The sequence below is a fragment of the Carcharodon carcharias genome, chromosome 11 (assembly GCF_017639515.1).
Source record: "Carcharodon carcharias isolate sCarCar2 chromosome 11, sCarCar2.pri, whole genome shotgun sequence".
In the NCBI taxonomy this organism is placed as follows: Eukaryota; Metazoa; Chordata; class Chondrichthyes; order Lamniformes; family Lamnidae; genus Carcharodon; species Carcharodon carcharias.
In genome coordinates, this window is record NC_054477.1 from 45,359,658 (window position 1) to 45,382,510 (window position 22,853).

The 22,853-nt window shown below is 41.9% G+C and overlaps 2 protein-coding genes across 4 annotated transcripts in view; both read right to left on the reverse strand.

Annotated features, from left to right (window-relative positions):
• Positions 1-2,103: 2,103 nt before the first annotated feature.
• LOC121283871 (testis-expressed protein 26-like) lies at positions 2,104-15,024 on the reverse strand. Its single transcript, XM_041198673.1, has 8 exons — positions 14,989-15,024; positions 13,424-13,589; positions 11,175-11,259; positions 10,473-10,635; positions 10,156-10,312; positions 7,369-7,542; positions 4,726-4,887; positions 2,104-2,162 (listed from the first exon to the last, which is right to left on the reverse strand). Exons 1-8 carry the CDS (start codon positions 15,022-15,024, stop codon positions 2,104-2,106), a joined length of 1,002 nt encoding a protein of 333 aa, XP_041054607.1.
• Positions 15,025-18,186: 3,162 nt separating this feature from the next.
• LOC121283843 (mesenteric estrogen-dependent adipogenesis protein-like) overlaps positions 18,187-22,853 on the reverse strand; it is a 33,094-nt gene continuing 28,427 nt past the window's right edge. For all 3 annotated transcript variants that reach the window (XM_041198628.1, XM_041198627.1, XM_041198625.1), the window contains exon 5: positions 18,187-21,492. In XM_041198628.1, coding sequence (XP_041054562.1) covers positions 21,338-21,492 — 155 coding nt within the window. In that variant the 3' untranslated portion in view covers positions 18,187-21,337. The remainder of the gene's footprint in view (positions 21,493-22,853) is intronic.

Genomic DNA, 22,853 nt, shown 5'->3' on the forward strand with positions numbered 1-22,853 from the left:
CACTTGTCAGCCTGGATGACAAGTTTTTAATTTTTAAAAATTCATTCATTCACAGGATGTGGGCTTCGCTGGCTGGGCCAGCATTTATTGCCCATCCCTAGTTGCCCTTGAGAAGGTGGTGGTGAGCTGCCTTCTTGAACCGCTGCAGTCTTTGTGGTGTAGGTATACCCACAGTGCTATTAGGGAGTATATATATGTTATGGGGTAGCATGTACTAATTAACCTTTGGAGGAGTTAAGGGATAAGTAGGGAGCAGTGTTAATTGCTTTAAGACATGAACAATCGCTTTAAGGCAAGGCTTCTGCCCCCATCCCGGGAAGAAGGCCTTGGAGAGCTGCAGGCCAGTCAGATGGCTGACAGCTCTGTAGTCTGCACTGTGCCAGTGGAAGTGCTGGGTACTGTTGAAGACATGCAGCTCCACCATGCCGAGGAGCTCAGGTACGGCAGAGTCAATGCTCCCAGTGAGGGGGGTGAGGGGGAAAGAGATAAGGGGCCAAATTCAGGATGCCAGTTGGGAGGTTTAAAGGGGGTGGAACCTGGTGGTTGTGGGGGGGTGTTGGGGGTAGGATGGGGGGAGTATGCATCCGATGGGTCCAGGGCCACAATGGAGGGCCTTCCCCCACCTTGCCTTGCACAACACCAGCCTACACAGTTAATGCAGCTGGGATTCCTGCATGGCATGGGCTAACACCCACTGCTGTACCAGCAGAGCAGGATGAAGCCCTTAAAATTGGCCAATCGAGGGCCTCAATAGGCCCAAGAGCAGGCTGCTCTCTTCCCGCCCCTCTAAAATTTCAGGCAGGTCAGGGGGGACGGATAGGCAATGGGAAGGCCACCCAGTGGGTTTTATATCCCTCACCACCATCAAATCCGCTGTCAGTGCAGCAAAAAATCCAGCCCAGACAAACAAAACTGAGAAAAAGTGATGAAGAGGTGGTTTCACGAACATGGTAATAATATCAAAACACCTCCTAAATATATTAAACATCACAATCAAACAGTATTATCTTCTGCATATATCAGACTATTGTTCCTTAACTGAATGGTCATTGAATTGCTTTATCAGACTTTAATATACATATTTCTTTATTGAATAGTTGTTACTTGACTGCAATATTATGGTGCTGTTCCATGCAGTGATAAGAGAATGGCATATCTATGCTGTGATTCAAGGATGGATATGTATTAGCAGAGGTCAAGAACAATCTAAAAAGATGCTAGAAATCAGAAAAAGAGTCATTTTGCAATGCTGTCACTCCTGCTCCTGGTTAATTCAGTGACCTTGTTGGAAATGTAGTGTGTGCATGTGATAGATCAGGCTTTTTAAAAATACCTTTGTCTTGTTCATGGTTACTAGGCATTCACTTTAAAGGACCTTATGAACTTAAGGCCTTATGAACTAAAACCTGCATCTTCCATCCTTGTTCTTTATAGTTAGCATGCCAAGGTTTAATAACTGAACCCTAATCACAGTAAGCCACATTCTATGGAATATGTGGAATGACCATTGTATTCTCCCAACCCTCAGAAGATGGAAAATGACATATGCATATAGGCTGAAATTACTTGGTCAGATTGCTTTACAAGTGAAATAATGTACAGAAGCAGAAGGACACAGCCAAATGCTGGTACAGTACAATAATCAAATTTACACAATACATGAAGTATTTTTCCGCCTAAATTCTGAAGCGAGAAGGACTTCTCCTTAAAGTTTTGCTCAAATTCTTGAAATGAAAACTCATTGGTAAAAGTCACATAAGAGTCATTCCTTAGGGAGCTCCTACTGACACATATTAACAGAAGGCAGAGAGAGAACTGAAGACCCTGCAAAAGTATACCAGTCTTTTCCTTCAAAGATTGACTGATTTATTTTCAAAAGCCAGAGAATCAAATTCTTAACAAATTTTAACACTTGGATGAACGAGGCAGTCATTACATGAACTAAGACAGACAACTTAAAAACCATAAATAATGGGTCTTTGCACGATTTCTCTCACAATTGTGTCTGTTGTGCCTGCTTTGCAGAGCGACTTTCTTGAAGGCTTGGTCATTCAGGTAGTTGCCTTCAGTCATTGCATTGGGTAAAGAAGTTGAATACGTTTTTCAGTTTGTTTCACTTCCTGAAGCCATATTATCTAAAAATTGCAACACCACTTCCTGGTCTGCAAATAAAATGCAAAAATAAAACTTTATAAATTTACTTCCTTAAAACAACATGACCACTGAGTACTTTGTCTATGTTTGCTTGTATTCCTTCTGGCAGTGTCAGCCTGCTTGTCAACTTGGGGCAGTGCTGGTCAGAATACATCTCAAGGGTCATATGACTCTTGCCTCTCTGCTTGGCCTGTTTGTTCATAAGTCTCTGGGCCTTGATTGATAGTCTATCAGTACTGTTTCATTGCTGGAGTTAAGATATGTACAGAGAGAAAGGGAAGTACACAAAGAAAATCTCATTTTGTGATAAATCAGAGTTGCTCAGCAGTGTGGCCCTCAATGAAAAGTATTCCTGAGTGATGAAGCTATGTAGTTTTGGTCTATTTTCCATTTTTTAAAAATTTAGTATAAATGAACAATGCTGAGAAAATGTGAGGTAATAATTTAATTAATCTAATGATAAATAATGATAGAAGCCTTCCCCAAGAGCTCAATAGGGAAATGTATCATGTAACGAGGTACAGAACCATAAACACCATGAAGGCATCAGACTTGATCCCTGATCTGTGCCAAGTTAGTTAATATCAAAGGGGGTGGCTGTGGGGTCACAATAATTGGCCCCATTATACCCCAGGCTGAGGAGAAGAAAATATTCTTTACATTGCCCATTCCCAATTGTCCACAGCAATATCCATGCTGGAATTGCACATACATCAATGTTAAGTGAGGACATGACCAGGTTCGGCTGTGGTGACCCCACAGTTAAATAAGGTCATCTCAAATATTGAGTGTACAGACTCACAAATGAAGCTTGATCCATCATCCTCACAAAGAAAGGAGAAAGGAAAAAAATTGAAGGAGCAAAGTAATGGCAACAAAACTGTTCAAGACTGGCATTGCAATCACACATTGAAGTATACTCACTCATGTGTGGGCTCACATGAGTTCAATTATCAACTCCATTGAACACTTAGGGAAAAATTTTCCTCCCATTTGGGGGTCATGGTGAGCAGAGGCTGCAGGAGCGGGCGCACCACCATTTTACGTGGGCAGGCCAATTAAGGCCTGCCCAGCATGACATCCGCCAGGAAGCGCCATGTGCTCCCTGTGCAGGCGGGGGGGGGGAAATTCCCTCAGCCGGGCATGCACTCTTTCGCACAGATCTCCCTGAAGCTAAGTGCTGCCTCAGGGAAATAAGCTCCGATTTAAAACTTTTAATAAACAAGTTTTAAAATTTTCCTTGCCATGTCCCCTCATGTGACACTGTCACAAGTTGGGACATGTCCATAAGTTTTATTGAAACCTTTCTTAAAAATTTAAACACTGCCATGAAACCTCATCCCGCCCGTGGATGACGTTTCATGCTTTTCCTGAAGCTCACCAGGACTCCCGGCCTGCCCACCAACCTTAAGTTGGTATGGGCAGGGTTATTAAGTTAATTTGTTTCTCAATGGCCTCAATAGGCCGTTGACAAGTCGCTGGGTGTGCAGCTGACTCGGCTGCACCCCCGCCGACCTGAAAATGGAAATGACATCAGGAGTTCCACCTGATGTCATCCCGCGTCATTTTACATGTCGGCAAGCAGGCCCCGCCTCCACTTGCCAACCGGAAGATCCTGCCCCTAATGCAAGCTACAGTCCACAGTGAGTTGTGGCCAGAAATGTGTCCAATTTGGTTGGGGTGTGGGGGTGGTAGGGTGAAAATCAGAGGGAAAGCCATTTTTGGACTACTATTGTACAATTCATTGTAGTCAGCTCAAAAGGTTTTGGATCTCCCAGCACTCACAAGCTTGGAGGACACTATCAGGCCTCCTCTTAGCTGCACAAAAGTGTGCATGTGCCCACACACAGATATGAGAGAATTGAAGGCTTAAAAATTAAAAAGGTATCACAAATTTCCATTTTTTTTTACAGCAAGTTTCCTCAGCAAATAAAGTTCTTTTATTACAAACTAAGTTTATTTTAGTCAAGAGAATACAAATGGGAAAACAGTGAACTACCATTGGATTTGTTACATACAAGACTTCTACTTATCGGTGTCAGATTCCTGCAGGTTTTCAACAGCACTTTAGAATGAGCTGGCAACTAATAACCTTTTAACACCTGTTAAAGGCAAAGTTGTCATTTTCATATCTGCACACTTTCCACTTTTGGACAGAAGTGTAAAGTGGTGGCAATTTGACAGGCCACAATGTGAGCACTGCCTCCATGGCTGTAACAACCTTTATAGCTACTGATAGATGATTAATCCGATATAACATCAGAGTTTTATGGACCATCTGCATTTGCCTGATGTGATTTCTTTTTTTAAATTCATTGCCTTCTGCTTATCAGTTTGTCTAAGGGAGGATGTTTTGGAAGTGAAAATGTCGATCACTCGCTCCCCGACTATAGGCTGTGGATGTAGGATGTGATGGCTGAAACAGTACTCGAATTTCTCGTTTTATTCCTTATACCTCAGATACCGTAATTGTTGAGATATTGATTTTTGCTGTATTCAATATTCACAGCTACAACTTGACAGCAATAAAATTTGATAAATGTTTTCATGCAGAGAATAATGGAACCATACCTTTAATTGAAAGTGATGACAGGTAGCTTTGGATTGCTTTAGGTTCCAGGGACTTCAATATTTTGGCAAATTCCATATTAAAGTTTCCGTACTCTCTGTCATACGTTGTCAGCTGTTTCTTATTTTCCTGGTTTCTGATGTGTGCTTGAGTCACACTGGGCACTGTAAATAATTCCAAAATAGAAGAGTTTTATATAGATTTTGGTAGTGGAAAAATCATGGAATTTACATACTTTTGTCCATATTGATGGAACCCACTTATAAAAGCATCTGTTGCTGAAATATCCACTAAATAAAAGGAAAAAGAGTTTGCATTTATTTAGCATCTTTCATGAACTCTGGACATCCCAAAGCATTTATAGCCAATAAAGTACTCTTGAAGTGTAGTCGCTATTGTGTTGTAAGAAACATGGCAGCTATTTATGCAAGGTTTTGCAGAACCCGGCCTCCAATCATCTAGCGACCCCTTGCCATCAAACAAGGCTCCACTCTGTCAAGATTATGTAATGGTGGGAATGCAATGACCACCCCCATATTAAAATAAATCAAAAACAGGCATCTGCCACTCGTCAAAATTAAGTTTGGGACCTGCAATGTCAGCACGCTCATCGATGACCCTAACAGTGACAGGCCCAAGTGCTACACCGCCATCATAGCTCAGGAACCTAGGCACCTCGACGTCAACATTTCTGCCCTAATTGAGAGACATGCAGGAGAAGGCTAACCGAAGGAACAAGGTGCCAGATACAACTTTTTCTGAAAGGGCCTTCCAGAAAAGGAACAACGCCTCCAAGGGAGTTGGGGAGTTTGGGGGGGGGGTGGGGGGGGTGCAGTGGGAGGGCATCAACATCAAAAATAAGCTTTTCTGGGGCCTCAGCAACTTTTTCTCTGGGATAGGCAAACACCGATGACTGTCCAGCTCACCCTAATGGGGAATCAGCATGCCACTGTCATCAGCATATAGAATATTACACTTGAAGCAGCAGATGGGCAAAGATGGATTCTACGCCGGCCTTGAGCGATCCCTGGAAAAACTCAGCAGGTCTGGCAGCATCAGCGGAGAAGAAAAGAGTTGACGTTTCGAGTCCTCATGACCCTGTTATGTTGAAGGGTCATGAGGACTCGAAACGTCAACTCTTTTCTTCTCCGACAATGCTGCCAGACCTGCTGAGTTTTTCCAGGTAATTCTGTTTTTGTTTTGGATTTCCAGCATCCACAGTTTTTTGTTTTTATATTTGAGCGATCCCTAGCCTGACTCTTAATAGGTGAGAAACTGATCCTTCTGAGATTTCAATGCCAAAAGTTGGAAAGGACGCAAATCTCTGGAAGGGAAGGAAAGTGCAGGGAAAGCAAACTCCAATGGAGTTCTCCTCTTGACAAAATGTTTAGAACATGATCCTGTCAATACCAACACCCTGTTCTGCCAGCAAGACAAGCACAAAACCTCATGGCGATAACACCCATGTTCAAGACACTAGCACCTGCTTGACTACATCATTATTTGAGCAAAGGACTGTAGAGATGCCCACACCACGTGTGCCATGACAGGTACTGACAACTGGACCGATGACCGCCTTATCTAATCTACCATCTTGTAGTAATTATGGTTTTATTTAGTGTGTAATGTACCTCAAAGAATAATACTTGTTAAGGAAGATCACATGATAGGAGAGTAGCGCGGGCTACCTCATCAGTCAGTGTAGAGATAGAGTTGGAGTTGAAAGCACAAGTGTAGTTGCTGCTGAGTATATTGTAAATAAACTTAATGTTTCCACCCAAGTGTCTGCAGATCAACTCTATCATTTGTAATTCAACTCAGCAGCCCTACAACACATCTCCATTAGCCTGGCCCCCAAACATCGTAGACTAAAATGGAGAAGGTTTATTCGGGAAGACACAGAACACAAGACTTCATCAGGAACATGCAGAGGGGGAGTCGAGGCATTGGAGTGCACAAATTTCCAAACAACTCATCTACTCAACCCTTCAAGCACCACCTGGCCCATAGGTGGCAGAGTCTACAGATTGAGTTATTGGACTTCAGACATCACAGAATCCACTGAATCAGAATGGAAGCAAGTCATTCTCAATCTGGAGGGACTGCCTAAGATTTCCAAAGTAACAGTGAGATAATGACCAGATAATCCTTTTCGTTGTAAGGAATAAGTATTGTCCAGGGCAGCTGATAGAATCCACAGCTCTTAGAATCCACAGCTCTTCTTCAAGATAGTGCCGTGGAATCTTTTACCTCCACTTGGGAAGGGGGGGGGGCCAGATCTTTGTTTACCATCTCATCAGAAAGCTGGCACCTCTGACAGTGCATGCATTGGAGTGTCAGCCTAAATTTAGTCCTTCAGTCTCCGAGACAGGATTTGAACTCATGACCTTCTGATTCAAGGGTCTGACCTCTAGGCCAAGGCTAACACCAGAGGGTTTGATACCTGCTTGGACTCCAAGCTTTGAATAATGATGATGTTGAGGCAACATTCAGCCTCTGGCATTTTTGAAAAAGATGACCAAGAAGAAGATGCAGGAAAAACCAAAAACTGAAAGGTAAAGAGGGCATCATGACTGCTACCCCCTACATCATGTTTCTAGAGTAAATACAATGACACTATCAATGGAGTGTTTAACTATTCTCACCTATTCCTTTTGCCGTAATGTCCCCGCGTTTATTACTGCCATATCGACTGGTGCACACAGCGAGATCAGGTTTTTGAATTCGTTTTCGATCATGATATTGGTTATTTGTGAGAGAACAACTTGGCTGATCTGGTCTGTATATATTGGGCAGACAAGGGGGACATTTCATGGACTCTGGGGGGAAAAAAAACTCCCAACAGTTGAAATGGAAAAGCACTACAGTTATTCACTTATCATTTCTTCCTTATCTTTGTGTGCGAGTTTTGAATTTTCTACGTGCAAGATTTGGAGGTTCCTCCCCCTACGAAAATATCTCTTTTGTCCTTACCAATACCTATCAGCCCCTTTTCACAAGGATGCCTACTAGCTCCTGACCATGATCTCAGCTTGTGTCAGAAATGATGCTATAGATCACGGCTTTCACAAATATTTAAACCACAGCCCTATCTGCACCTGTGCTGCTGGTTCCACAATATAATCATCGACTTCCCTCAGATTCCATATTTCCAGTAATTACAACTTCCAGATGTTGAGTGTGGGGGATTCAGTGATGGTAATGCGTCAAAGTGGGGAGGGGTGGGGATGGTGGTGGGGTATGGTTGGATTCTCTCTTGGAGATAGTCATTGCCTGGCACTTGTATGGCACAGATGTTACTTGCCATTTGTCAGCCCAAGCTTGAATGTTGTCCAGGTCTTGCTGCATGTGGAAATAGACTGCTTCAGTGTCTGGGGAATCACAAATAGTGCTGAAAATTGTGCAGTCATCCTGACTTCTGACCTTAAGATGGAGGAAAAGTCATTGCTGAAACAGCTGAAGATGGTTGGGCCCAAGACACCACCCTGAGGAACTTCTGCAGCGATGCCCCGGGACTGAGATGATTGACATCCAAAAATTATCTTCCTTTGTGCTAGGAATAACTCCAGTCAGCAGAGAGTTCCCCACTCATGCCCCCCCACCACCTCCACCCCCCTGCCCCCATCCCCAAACGACCGGGGAAAACTCTGCCCATGGTCTGGGATACAAACCTGACTATGTCAGGCTGTTGTTTGACTAGTCTGTGGAACAGGTCTACCAGTTTTGGCACAATCCCCAAGGTATTTGTAAGGAGGACTTTGCAGGTTCGACAGGGTTGGTTGTGCTGTTGTCATTTCCTATGCCTAGGTCAATGCCAGGTGGTCATTCCGGATTGATTCCTTTTCGACTTTGTAGTGGTTTGGGACAACTAAGTGGCTTGCTAGGCCATTTCAGAATCAGCCACATTGCTGAGGTGCAGGTCTGGAATCACCAGGCAAGGACAGCAGATTTCCATCCCTAAAGGACATTAATGAACCAGATGGGTTTTAACCACAAGACTAGCTTTAGCTTTTTTATGTTTTCAGTTTATACTTTGGTGTGATTTGTATCCATGTCCTCAGGTCTTTTGCATTACAAGTTCTGTGACATTATGACTTCCCACTTATCATAAATTAGCTCTTTGACACTGCAAGACGGGATGCACCCCTTGTGTCTTGGTGATCAGAACTGTACTTAAAGTTCAACCAGGTCAGAGGCTTATACAGATATATGGCACTAGCCAAATAAAAAAATTAATTAACCCATACCATTGTTTTAAATTAAACCATGACTGCAGAAATAAAACTGACCTATATGCAAATTAAAAATGGTAAAGATAAGCATTGATGTCAGAAGCATATCTTCATGGGAAGCCTGGTTAACACCCCGAGCGGTCTTCCCTGTAAGGTAGTGGATCTAAAAAAAAATGTTACATATTCTTCTTCATTATCTTAAGAAATGTTCAGTTCCTAGAAGAAAGGGAAGTGGAGACCAATTGTTAAATCTCTGTTCATTGATGTGGACTGGACTCATGGCTACAGTTGATGCAAGCTCAGTGTAGCCTGGCAGATAAGATGGGAGGAAGCAATCCCATCTCTTTCACCTGACTTTCTTCAGTACTACAATGGAGCATCCAAACAAATGAGCATCCCAAAACACCAGTAAAGGAACCACTTTTGAGACCCTCAGCGAACTGGATGATTTTCAGAGATCCTGGGAACACTGAAATTATCTGAAAGCAGGTCAGTGAGGAACGTTACCCTCATTTCCCAACCCCCCACCCAGCATAATCCTTGGGTCTCACGATTTCCCGGTTCTCCAGCAGCAGTCAGCAGGTACTAAGTACAGCAACCAGATAGTCAGCTGCAGACGTCCAAGCAAATGGTCTGGGCAAAGTAAAGCCTTTGCTGTCCTTTGATCACCCAGCAGGAACCCTTAAATGATCACTAAAAATTCTGAAATCACTCAGAAGGGCATTAGATACTATGATGAAAGGGGCATCAATTCCTAATTAAGGATGAGTTAAAATGGGCTGAATAGCTATTTGTGAACATGACTAAAATATACATCATGCCCAATGACAATTCAGACACTAATGGGTTCAGTCTACAAGTACCCTCCTCTTCATCTGGTGCTGCCTATCATGGTTTTTTTTTTAAAAGCCTCCATATGCTGTTTCTTGTGGATTTTCCCACACTTCACTTCCAATTAGAATCATATGTTTCAGGCCTAATTTTCACTTAATTATATGTTCATCATATGGAACATGGCAGGTCAGGAAAGAGTCACCTTAAACAAAAAACAGACTACCATTTTGAAATTACTTGAAGAGATTCGCACATTCAAACACTAATAAAGAACTATACATTTCACAGCACTGAGAAATGTGTTTTGTGTCTCACAATTCTTACAAGCTCAAATAATACAATGAAGAATGTTGAATGCAGACCTACCTTGCTGTATCCCCAGGTAATCTTGCCGATATATTGTATCAAACTGGCATGCTCTTACTTTACCCATATCTTCAGAAGACATTGATTTCAGGAAACATGCCTTGACTCTATGGTAGGCCTCTGGATCCTTCATGAGTAGTTTCCACAGCAGCCAACACTATAACAATACAATTTACAAATGAGGTTACAACCAGGAGGGTAGAATTGCCTTAACACTATAATGTGGTTGTGTCTATGTGCAAAATATTATTATACATGAGTAAAACATATACCATCCCTGAAGTTTCTTAAAAGTAGCGTATATCAATATTGCTTACTTTGCATTGCTGAATAGCATTTCCCCTGCATCCTGGAGACGTTCCACTTCGCATGGGCTGTTGGTTGGAACAATCTATCCAGGGATAGTCATTTGTGTAAGAAGTGTCGCCAATCGGCTCGTGGAGCTGAAATGGGAAAGTATACCCATTTGATGACCCAGGACTGCAGGAGTGTAAAAAAAGGAACAAATAAATAAAACACAGATTTAAGGACTGCAGTAAGCTCTCCACAACAGGTTAGAAACTCTGTCACAGTTAAATGAACTCCTTCTATCTGGTGGATTTTAATTAAAAAGTCGTTACATGTTGTGTATAATCTTTCCATAGTCAAGAGGTTACAAAGATCGACCTGATGATGAAATACTTAAAAAAAATTCACAGACATTTATCTCCAGATTCCCAGAAAATCCCTTCACCATTAGTGCCCATGTCTTCAGGTGCCTAAGCTCTAGCTATGGAATAACTCCCTATACCTCTATCTCACTTTCCTCCTTTAAGATACACCTTAAAACCAATCTCTTTGATCAGGCTTTTCATCATCTGACCTAATATCTCCTTGTGTCTCAGTTTGATGCTTTGTTTTATAATGTTCCTGAGAAGCACCTTGGGACATTTTTACTCACTGTTAGTTTCAGTCTTCAACTAATAGATACCATGGAGCTGGGAAAGCTCATATCACTTGCTGCTTTTATTCAGACTCACCGAATACGTTCGGGCACAGAACCTGGTCGATAAATAAATTCGCGCTTGGACGTAGTTTGATATGGATCGAAGGCTGGAGACGTCCCTAGAAGAGACAGATAATCTCAGTTAATGAAGTATGATTGCCAACTTAAAACACAAAGATTTGCTGCAGAAAAACAGGATAAATACTGAGGATATTTATTTAAATATCTATCAAATTAACATTGAGATAGTCCAGAATTCTACTGGGAAACAGCAGGAACTTCGAGTTCAGGGCAGATTTTTGTACATATGGAACTATAAAAGTTTACAGTGAAGCAGAATGCTATTCAACTAATGCATCTGTGCCTGAGCAACCCAAAACCTTCTTTTTCCTCATTCCCCTAAAATTTCATCCATTTCAAAAATTTACCTACTCTCCCCTTAAAAGATCCCCTGGTCTTTCTTTCAGCTATTCCCATGTTAACATTTTGCTTTGGGAGAATTTTCCAAGCCCCTGTTCTTCTCTATTTGTTCCTGGGATGTGGATAATGCTGGCAAAACCAGTGCTTGCCGTCCAGTGAAGATGGTGCTGGACCACGGCACTCGTGGAAATAATGCTACCACAATGGTGTTGAGCAGACAATTTCAGGAGATTGACCCAGCAACAAGCAAGGAAAGATGATCTATGTCCGAATCAAGATAGCATGTGACGTGAAGGAGAGCTTAAGCAGATGATGCTCCCGCAACATTGCTGCTCTTATCTTTGTTAGTGGAAGAGGTCGCAGGAAAGGAAGGGGAGTTACATACTGTAGCCTCACACTCTTAAAGGCAATTTTAAATTGATGAACGCTTGTCAGTCATTTCCCAACCAGAACACCATTGCTACTTTTTATAAATCACTCATCTAGATGAGCAACAGTATTCAGATATCTGCCACTTGTACTGAATTTCTTTTGGATAGAGCAGCACTAAGCTTTGTTTAAAGAATTACTGACTTGAAAAACACAAAAAAATTAAAAAGCACTTAACAAATAGCATAGTGCAGATATTGTATGCAGGTGAACAACTGGACCTTATATCATGAAATGGTGTCCAATACATAATAGTCCACTAAACATATAAAGAATAAGAATGACATACAGAAATGTCAACACAATATCCAGAAAATGTACCAGAATTAATCACACATTTAATTTCCCACCACTTCTAAATGAGGACTGAAGTCTTGTCTGCATTTCTTTAATGGATTCCTGTACGCTCATTTTATTAAAATATTCTTGAATGGGATGTGAGCATCGCTGGCTAGGCCAACATTTGTTGCCCACCCCTAACTGCCCTTCACAATTTGGTGGTGAGCTGCCTTCTTAAACTGTTGTAGCACTTGTAGTGTAGATACACCTGGCACTGTTAGGGAGGAGTTCCAGTTATTGCCACAGTGAAGGAACAGTGATATAATTCCAGTTCAGGATGTCAGGATGGCATGTGGCTTGGAAGGGGAACAGTGATCAGGAGGATATAGCAATCGGGAGAGGTGGGGGAGGGTTGGCGATGAGGAGGGTAGAATAGTGACCAGGCAGTGGGGAGGGGGGATGGGGGATGGGGGATGTGGTTGGTGGGGAAGATGGTGCTCGGGAGAGGGAGGAAAATAATAAGAGAGAGGGAGGTAACGTTTGGGTCAGGGACAGAGCCATTCATCTAGAGAAGGAAGGTATACTGATGAGGAAAGGGCAGGAAGCAATTGGAAGGAAAGGAAGTGGCTGTGGGAGGGGAGGGTTGTGGTGCTCCCTGCGACGTGGCCAGCAGTTTGCTCCTCCTGGCTCAAAATTCAGATAAGTTTTCTTTACAAAACTTATCTTTTTGGTGGAGGTTGCAGCGGCTCCTTTAAGGACTGCTTACTTGGTCACAGGTAGACCTGTTTCTACTGAATGTAGCTGGCTCTGCTCATGCAGTTCAATTTTACAAGGAGACAGCAAATAAGCATTGGTTCTCTATTTACATATGCAAAATGCTTAATGCCTGTTTCAGCTATTGGCCCCCAGCCCCATTTTTTGCTGCCTGTACTACTATGGCATGTAGCTGACTTCTGGATCAGAATGTGTGCCCGCCTGTCACCCACCATAATGGACACTTTTAGGCCTGTTTGACAACTGTAAAAGAGGGGCAGAGCTGTCAAATCCTGTAACTGCTGGCTGTGAAACACCTTCCATTTTATTTTCAAAATTATTTTTGCATAACAGGATTGTAATGATCATTGACTAAAGGAAAAGTAAATTCTATCTACTCACCTGGGCAAAAATTAGGTGCACTTGTTTTGAGGTCTGCTTTTCTTTTTCCATACTTTTTAGACTCTTTAACCTTAGTTACCTTCTGAGGAATGGCTGGCTCTTTGTTTTTCTTTGCTTTTCTGTGATCATTCTTTACTTCACAACAGCATCGTGAAGGCCTGGGAAGCTGGGTGTTTGAATTCCAGCATTACCATGGGTAGGAGGGAGAGAGGGAAATCACATTTACAAAACCAATTACAGTTTTTTTTCATTAACAAATAGCAAGCATAATCATGCTGATTGAGAGAGTTTACCTGGGTAGTAATGGGATCAGGCACTTTCTTTACATACGATGTTAGAATCAATTCCATATCATACAGAAGACTTTTCTTTATTGCCGAATCCTTTAGATTACTTTGTGAGCATTAATCTGCTTGAGTTTTTCATTCGCAGCTGGAAGAGGTTGTGCGTCTGTTGCCAAGGGTTACAGTGTGGTTGCCTGGTGTAGAACAAACAAAAGAGCTGACAAAGGAAAGCATGACTATTGCATTTCAAACACTAGGTTTAAAGCTTTAGCTCCCTTAGCTTCAGCATGGCATTGTATCTGCATGGGAAACCCATTCACACTGACCAAGCCCTATCAATTTGCAGTTAGAATCATTCATTTTGGTGCACACCCTCTCCAAAGGTATCCAAAGTGCAAAAGTTCAGTTTGAGGCCTCTGAATTTTAATAGACAATTATACTAAATGTTAGCTATTTAATTTGTCGACTCTGCACCACAATCAGGAAAGGAATGTTGTAATAGGTAATATAAAAATAGTTGGTAAAATAATGAGCAATAGGCAACACAAAATTAAATGACATTGAACAAGACTTGGAAACAGTTATTTGAGTATATGATTCACAGGACTACTCAGAATCTAACTTGTATAGATTTATTATTAAATAGGGATAGATTTTTCATACGGAGCTGCTCTCCACAGATATGGACATATCCAGTCTTCAAGTACTATGCCTGCATCTTGAATTCCCAGTACTGTGGCATACATTGAACGTACAGCACAAAAACAGGCCATTTGACCTACAAGTCCATGCCAGCATTTATGTGCAACTCAAAGCACCTCCCATCCTTTCTTAACCATCAGTGTGACTCTCTATTCCTTTAAATGCATAGAAACTATGAACCTCAACTACTGCCTGAGATAGCGAGTTTCACATTCTCACCATTCTCTTAGTGAAGAAGTTTGTTCTGAATTCGCTATTTGATTATAGTGTCTATCTTGATAACTCTTCTTCCCACAAATGGAAACACTCCCACTGTATCCATTCCATCAAAGCCTTTCCTAATTTTAAAGGTGTCTATCAGTTCACCCTCAGCCTTCTCTTTTCAAGGGAAAGGAAAAGACAGCCTATTCATCCTTGTGATAGATATAACTTCAAGTCTAGTACCATCCTTGGAAATCTTTTTGCACCCCTTATATTTCTTTTGTAATATGCCAACCGGAACTGTACACAGTATGCAAGTGTGGCCTAATGAAGGTTAGAATAGGGAGATATTAGCCTAATATGACAGATGCTAGTTACATGTGGACGCTTTGCTTTGTGCTCAGCCGTAGCCATGATTGCACAAGTGCATTTCAAAATATTCTGCAATACTATTGAGTCCAGTTTTGTCAGAATGCTGACTCATTTGTTGTTGCGATGCACATGCTAGTGAGATTCTCCTCACCTCACAATGTTATCATACAGACTTCCATAGAGTCAACTAAGGTCATCCTGAGACAAGAGCCAGGACATCAGAGAGGCATTGTGATTAATGTGCCATTTCACCAAAACATTGCTGGTGGAGAATATCTTTCTGGATATTTCTCTCATATCTGTTCAGATACCATTTCAATACATTTCTTCCTCATGCTGCTTGCTCCCAGATACACCGGTCTGTAACCTTGGACAATCCCCCCCACCTTCTAAAATGTTACAGAGGAGACAACAGGGAGAGAGAAAAAAGTAGATGAGCAGTTGGTGAAAATTTGAAAGACAGAAACAAAAGAGAAAGAGAGAGTAGATGAAGCAAAAAAAGAAAGAAATTAAGACTAGGAACAAAAGAAATGAGGGGAAGGAGCAAAGAGGAAAAAGAAAGATGGGAGGGCGTGTTTTAGAGAGATGCTAAAGGATAGGCACATTGAGTGTCAGACAGATGCACACAGAACTAGTAAGAGTGTGAGAGAGAAAGTGTGATCTGTTACCACCCACTCCCAGCCTACAATGCATTCCCAACCATGTCATCAGTCCTATTCATAGCCTCCAGGACTCGTCTCCACCCCTCCTCCATCACTGGTCTTCCTTGAGCTATTCCTGGCCAGTTCATAATGTTCAGGTAGCATCCACACCACCCTCTCACTACAGGGTGCTGATCCATTAGTCTGGATATTTGACTGAAGCTGGTTAAAATCATGAAATCAGCTTTAAGTACTATTTTTATATGCCTACATATTGCCAGCAAATGCAATAATGTTTTTTATAAAAATTGGTTTTATGCCATGACTTGAGTTTACAGCCAGGAACAGGCAGGTTGGGGGGGAGGGGGGTAGAGGGGGGAGGGGAGGGGAGGGGAGTGGGAGAGGGGGGGAGGGGAGGGAAGGGGAAGTGGGGGCAGGGGGGGCAGGGTCTTTGATAGCCTGTCCACCAATATCCATTACAAGCCTACCGAGTCCCACAGCTACCTCAACTACAACTCCTCACACCCTGCTTCCTGTAAGGACTCCATCCCATTCTCTCAGTTCCTTTGCCTCCATCGCATTTGTTCTGATGATGCCACTTTCCAAAACAGTTCCTCTAACATGTCTTCCTTCTTCCTTAACCGAGGTTTTCCACCCACGGTGGTTGACAGGGCCCTCAACCGTGTCCAGCCCATCTCCCGCGCATCCACCCTCACGCCTTCTCCTCCCTCCCAGAACTATAATAGGGTCCCCCTTGTCCTCACTTATCACCCCACCAGCCTCCGCATTCAAAGGATCATCCTTTACCATTTCTGCCAACTCCAGCATGATGCCACCACCAAACACATCTTCCCTTCACCCCCCCCACCGCGGCATTCCGCAGGAATCATTCCCTCTGGGACACCCTGGTCCACTCCTCCATCACCCCCTACTCCTCAACCCCCTCCCACGGCACCTTCCCATGCAGCCGCAGAAGATGTAACACCTGCCCCTTCACTTCGCCCCCTCCTCACAGTCCAAGGGCCCAAACACTCCTTTCAAGGGAAGCAGAACTTCACTTGCATTTCCCTCAATTTAGTCTACTGCATTCGCTGCTCCCAATGCGGTCTCCTCTACATTGGAGAGACCAAACGCAGACCGGGTGATCGCTTTGCAGAACACCTTTCGGTCTGTCCGCAAGCATGACCCAGACCTCCCTGTCGCTTCCCATTTCAACACACCACCCTGCTCTCAAGCCCACATGTCCGTCCCTGGTCTGCTGCAATGTTCCAGTGAAGCTCAACGCAAACTGGAGGAACAGCACCTCATCTTCCGACTAGGCACTTTACAGCCTTCTGGACTGAATATTGAGTTCAACAACTTCAGATCATGAACTCTCTCCTCCATCCCCACCCACTTTCCGATCCCCCCTTTTTCCAAATTTATACTTTTTAAATATATTTTTCTTTTCCCACCTAATTTTAAATTTATTTCGATCTATCGTTTTATCTCCACCTTTTAGCCCATTTTGATCCTTTCCCTCCACCCCACCCCTACTAGGGCCATCTGCCACTTGTTTGTCCTGCTTTCTACCTTTAATGTCACCATTAGCACATTTCTTAGATAATATCACCATCGTCAACATCCCTTTGTCCTTTTATCTATGACATCTTTGGCAATCTCTTCTTTGCCTCCACCTATCACTGGTCCTCTATCCAGCTCTACCTGTCCCACCACCACCCCCCCGCCCCCCCCCCCCCCCCCCCCCGCTTATATTTCACCTCATTTCTATATTTCTTTAGTTCTGATGAAGTCATTCGGACTCGTTAACTGTGTTCCTCTCTGCAGATGCTGTCAGACCTGCTGAGTTTTTCCAGCTATTTTTGTTATTGTTTAGGATGTGGCAGCACTGGAAGAGAGTATAGGCTGTGGGAGTACTGAGGAGGCAAGGGTCTCAAGAACTAAGAATGCTGAAGGCCGCTGGTCATGCAGTCTGAGAGCATCGGAAAGATTTTACATAGTCTAGAAAAAGTGGAGAGGGGAATTTAAGGGCATTGGTTATTGGGGGAGTCCTGAGAAGTATAAGCAGTGTAAAAGGATCTTAGAGTCTTTGAGTACTAGGAGGGATATTTAATATTTTATAAATATTTTCTGGCCAAGTTAAACAAAGGTGGGTGACAGAAAAGCAGCTGAAACTTATCGAAACATAACTTAGCAGTAAAACTTACTAACACCTGGACTCATAGCCCAAAGACTTCTCTTCCCTCTGTAGGTCTCATTTTGCAAGTAATAAACTAGATTGGATTTCTGATTGATGTTGCCTTCACATCATGTGGTGGGTGAATATCCCTCTCCTGGTTTCAGTATGTAACAGCTCAGAGGAGATGGTTAAATGTCTAATGGGATTTAAATTGTTCCATCACTACAGAATACTATGGTATTGTGACTTCACTATAATACCTCAAGCTATTCCAAAAGCATGCAAACAGCCCCACGTGTTGCATTAGTAGAGATAATAAAAAGAGTAAGTTTTCTGCAGCATCATAATTTTTGTACCATGTAGTCAGAAAGGTATTGGAAAACATTTTTTTAAAAAAACATTTATTTTATTTAATACATAAAAAGCATATTCAACCTATACAAACATTGGATTGAGAGCTTTGGTCACAAAGGAGCCAACAATTGGATTCTGCGGTAGATATGCAGGAACGCAGTGGGTAAAAAAACAGATACAGAAGTAGGTCACCTCTGAAAGCTATAAAGCAAAGAGCTGGGAAGAAGAAAATTGAGTCCTTAACCAAATAACAAGATATGGAGGGACCAGAAAGTTGCTTGCTTGTAGCCCATTGAAGGTAGTATCAGTAATGACTTGTCTGATTAAAACACAGACTTCGGTAGTTCTTTTTGGGGTTGGTGAATCTCTGTGCATCAACCTGTATAATATTGCAACAAGGTAACTAATCTGCTTATTTCTATGTCCAAAAGGAGTCCATAGAAAGAACCAATGAACTGTGTAGTGAATTGAATTAAACGTGATTCCTCGTAATGACCCTTATCGATTTACCTAAGAATGTCAAAGCAGGAACCTAAGGCATGTGTACAAAATATTAAAAAGGTACCCATTCATTCACAGTTTATCCAGCACCAACTAACACCCAACGAATGCTATACTGAGACACTTGAGTGAACCAGAAGATGTGATGTCTTATTCCATGTAACCTACAAAACATTATCAGGACAATAACTTCATGTGATTGAATATATCAAATTGCATTTTTATTATACAATAGTGAGCATAATAGTGTCATGTATTTCTGGGATCCTAAAGTCTTTGAGTAGTGGCTAGGTTATTACAACTGGGCAGGAAACATTTTCTGGCCTGGTTAAGTGAAGGTGGGTGATAAAGAATATCGGGAAAAAAATTAGCTGAAACTTAGATTTGTGACCATAATAGTATTTGTTTAAGAATTTGGCAGTATTTTATATTGGAGACATTTCATGTGTATTCAACTTCACCGCTCTGCCAACTCCCCCTACTTGACAATCTTCACAATCTCGCCAAAGACATGCAGTCGCTTTTTCATTCGGAGGGATGAAGGCCACATGCACCTGCACCACATGCACTGCACCATATGTTGGATAGACAGACCAAATAATTCTTTAAGTTTCAGCACAAGCATCATCACCCATATAGTAGATTTTTGACAAAGCCTCCAAATTTGTCAGTTGCCTCAATCTGCCAAGGAGCAGATGGGCAGCAATGATATTCTAGCAGTTACTTTAGTCTGTCCCAAGAAACTCTATTTGTTTTTATGCGTCTGGGTGTACTTCAGCTGTCTTAGCAATGTGGCAGTGGGGAGCGGTGACCTAATATTGGCAACTCAAGAGGAATAATAGAAAATGCTATGTGGGAGATTTTAACCTTACACACCATGTGGAAACCAAAAGGCTTGGTAATTAAAATATCCGTATTACTTGCCTGGCCTGGACCAGCTGTGAGTTGATTATTTGGGACTTTAACCTGTTTGACTGAGCAAGTAGCAAGCAAGCATACTCGTTGAAAGCTAGCAGGCTCCTTTCTTTACATCCTCACATCAGGTCCCATTGATGTTATTGGAACTCAACTGCAATTTTAACTCAGTGGCCTGAGTGAGAGACCACAGTGAATTTCCCATCAGGCCAGCCTCGTGAGGAGCAGGATCAGAGCCCGTAGAGGTAATTTTTTAAAAAATTGTTTCCACTTTTCTTGTGAGATGGGAGAAGGGCTGCTCCTTCAGGCCCCACAAAGAAAGCTTAGGCCTCCCCTGCCATGGACTCGTGTCCCTTTCCCAGTGGTGAGACCTTACGAGATGATTCAGCAACCTATCCCACCAACTTGCTTGGCTTCAGCAGCCAGATTCCAAAACCCATTGAAATTTCACATTTTTCCCAGACAGAAGAGATGGGAAGTTGGCTGGCAGTTTCTAAATGCGACTTGCTGGTTAAAATGCACTACAGGGGGAAATGAACTTGCCAGCCTGGTTTTTTTGCTGTAAACTCATTGGTGGTTAAAATCCAGGCTTAGATTTTGTTCCGTCAGCAATTTTCCCAGGGTCCAAACGCCGTGTGTTCAAACCCCATACAGAGACTTAGGTTTATAATCTAGGCTGATGTTGCAGAGCTATATTGAAGGCACACAGGTCATTAAATGGACCAGTAAACCATGCTTTGATCTACCTAATCAGATAGATAATAAAGAAATAAAGATCCCATTGCTTTGAGACTCCTCTGAGATGCACTAAGACACAATGTAAATACTAGTCTTTTCTTTCTTGTTGTGCAAGTTGTCAAATGGAGTGTTTAGGCAGTGTAGAGAAGGTCATCAAAAAGTTTGCATCATTAGGATCAGGCTTTGTAGATGCGTGATTCAAGGCTCTGTATTCAGTCTTCCTAAAAATATGCCCGCAAACATTTAACTTCCATCTGGAAAATGTTTGCCTCTCATTTCCAATTGAATCTCCAATGTAGAAGGAGCAACAAAGCTAACACAAAAGAAGGTAGCACAAATTCATTGGTGACAATATTTTGAGTTTCCTTCCTCCTCACAAGTAGTGGAATATTTTGTTAGTAAAATGAGCATAGTTCCTCAGAAGCACAAAGTTAGAAGTTGTTAAACCCTTCCTGTCCCTTGAGTGATCCCATTGTTACCATATGGTCAGTAATACAAAAAGAAACTTTTTTTAACCCACAATTAAATCACACTGGGGTATTTTTGTGTTTTCACCACCCTGTTGTAATCTGGCAGAACAGATTTTCTGCCTATTGTAACACTCACCTCTCAATTATTCCATTGATTTCAGTGGAATGAACATTGGATAGGTGTTATAAAATGGCAGGCGATCTGCGCAACCAGGTTAGCAAAGCTGAAAAGTTACTCTATTCGAAATCATGAAACAAACACAAATGTCTTTCCAACCACCTATAACAATAATGTAATGGGTTAGTGAAAGATCTGCCATTATCACCTGTGCCAGTATAAGAACCAACAGTTCCATACATTCCTCAAGTCATACTAAATAAAACACTTACAAGAGTTGTTGTTTTTTGTAATAACCAGGCTAATCCAAATACTATGCAAATTAAAAAGGTCTTACATACACATCATTTTCAAATTCAGGCCTATTCAAGGTAATTAAAAAGGGACGTTTATTTTGAGTTGAAGGACTTGTAGTTTGATTTCATTTTCTTAAAAGCATTCATTCTATATATTTGGGCAAGTTTTGTGTAAACTGCAGCAGATATGATTTCTCATTCACTACAGGCAGCTGCGTTGAAGAAGTTTCCTTTATAGGTGTCCTCTTTGCATATGGTTGTGCACGAGATGAACTAAACACTTCTTTCTCAGAAGAACCTGTTTTAAAAAGAAAATATGATTTATAAAATATTTGATTATAAGGGAGGAGTTGCTGGCTATAGCCCCCAACTAATTTGATAGGTCAATGCAATCATACAGTCACTGCAGGACAAGGTTTTGGGATTGGGAGGCATCATTTAATTTTAAGTGGGTGGTGGTGACCAGGCTGCTGAACTATTTCTGCATTATAAACTAAATACTAGGACTGAATTACAAAACAGTGGATTGCTGCCCTAATCTGGACATTTAAGGGATGTCATGAATAATATAATTTGGATAGCTGCTTCATTTTAATTTTCAATAGTCTTAAATTCTGATCAAAACCATACATAGTGTTATAAAGGAAGGGAAAGACAAGGAAAGATAGCTAGCTAGAGATATTGAATTTATATAGCATTAAGTGCACACTAGATTTCTTTCAATTTCACTGTTAGGTATTCATGAAGAACAAAGTCATTCATTATTCCCTCTTCAAAGTACTTTTTCCAGTGCATAAGATTTTACCTGCTATTCTTCTGCTAATTTAAATATTTTATCTGGCCCATTATATAGCTCCCAAGCTGCCTCCTCAAATTTAACTATTCTTCAGTTTAGCTTGATATCATTTGCAAATTTGACCCATTTGCATTATATGGTATCTATAACATACTGAAAACCTTGTGACAGGATAACAAGGAATTGGCAAGCGATGGATCAGAGACTGGAGAGTACATTGGCTGTTCTTCAAGTTCCAGTGAGGAGTCATTGCTCAAAGGAAATGTGGTCAAAGCTTACAACACTTCAATTTCGACTTACTCAGCTCAGAGTGAACTGCCTCTGAATCATAAAGTTATAGGACCAAGACCTACAAGTAAGGGAGAGAGAGGACCATGGAAGTGGTTGATGGTGAAGCTGGGGGAAGCAGCCAGGAAGGGGTCAAAGGCTGAGCAGAAGTTAGTCAAAATTGGAAACGAGAAGCCAAAGGGAAATTATGTTTTCATGGGGCAGGATTCTGACAGTGGGACTTCCAACAAAGTGTCAGGATGTCTGGGGATGGGAAAGAAGGCCAGCATACAGAGCATAAATCAGTTAGAGATACAGTGGGAACATTGGAGGTGCCAAGACAGAGTTGGAAACAGGGACCAGAGACAAAATATCTTTTCAGGGAAGGAAGGAGCCCCAAGAAGAGGCAGTGTGTGAAACGAAAATTATAGTGAAAGATAGGGCCTGAATGGAAAGAGGGACTAAAAGGTTTTTTTCATTTGGTTAGCCAGATTGAAGCAAAGGGATAGGAAAGTAAGAGACAAAAAATGAAAGCCAGAGGCTTGGAAGTGGCGGGGGGAAAGATTTTAGGAAATAATTTGAAATTCTATATCCTG

Bases quoted from the DNA above. Each gene is read 5' to 3' on its own strand.
- LOC121283871 (XM_041198673.1), bottom strand. From the start codon at position 15,024: ATGGCTACGGCTGAGCACAAAGCAAAGCGTCCACAT. The intron at 7,543-10,155 runs GTAGGTCTGCAT...TTTTCCCCCCAG, and splicing joins TTACCTGGGGATACAGCAAG to AGTCCATGAAATGTCCCCCT. The intron at 2,163-4,725 runs GTATGGTTCCAT...TTTTATTTGCAG, and splicing joins GTCATCACTTTCAATTAAAG to ACCAGGAAGTGGTGTTGCAA.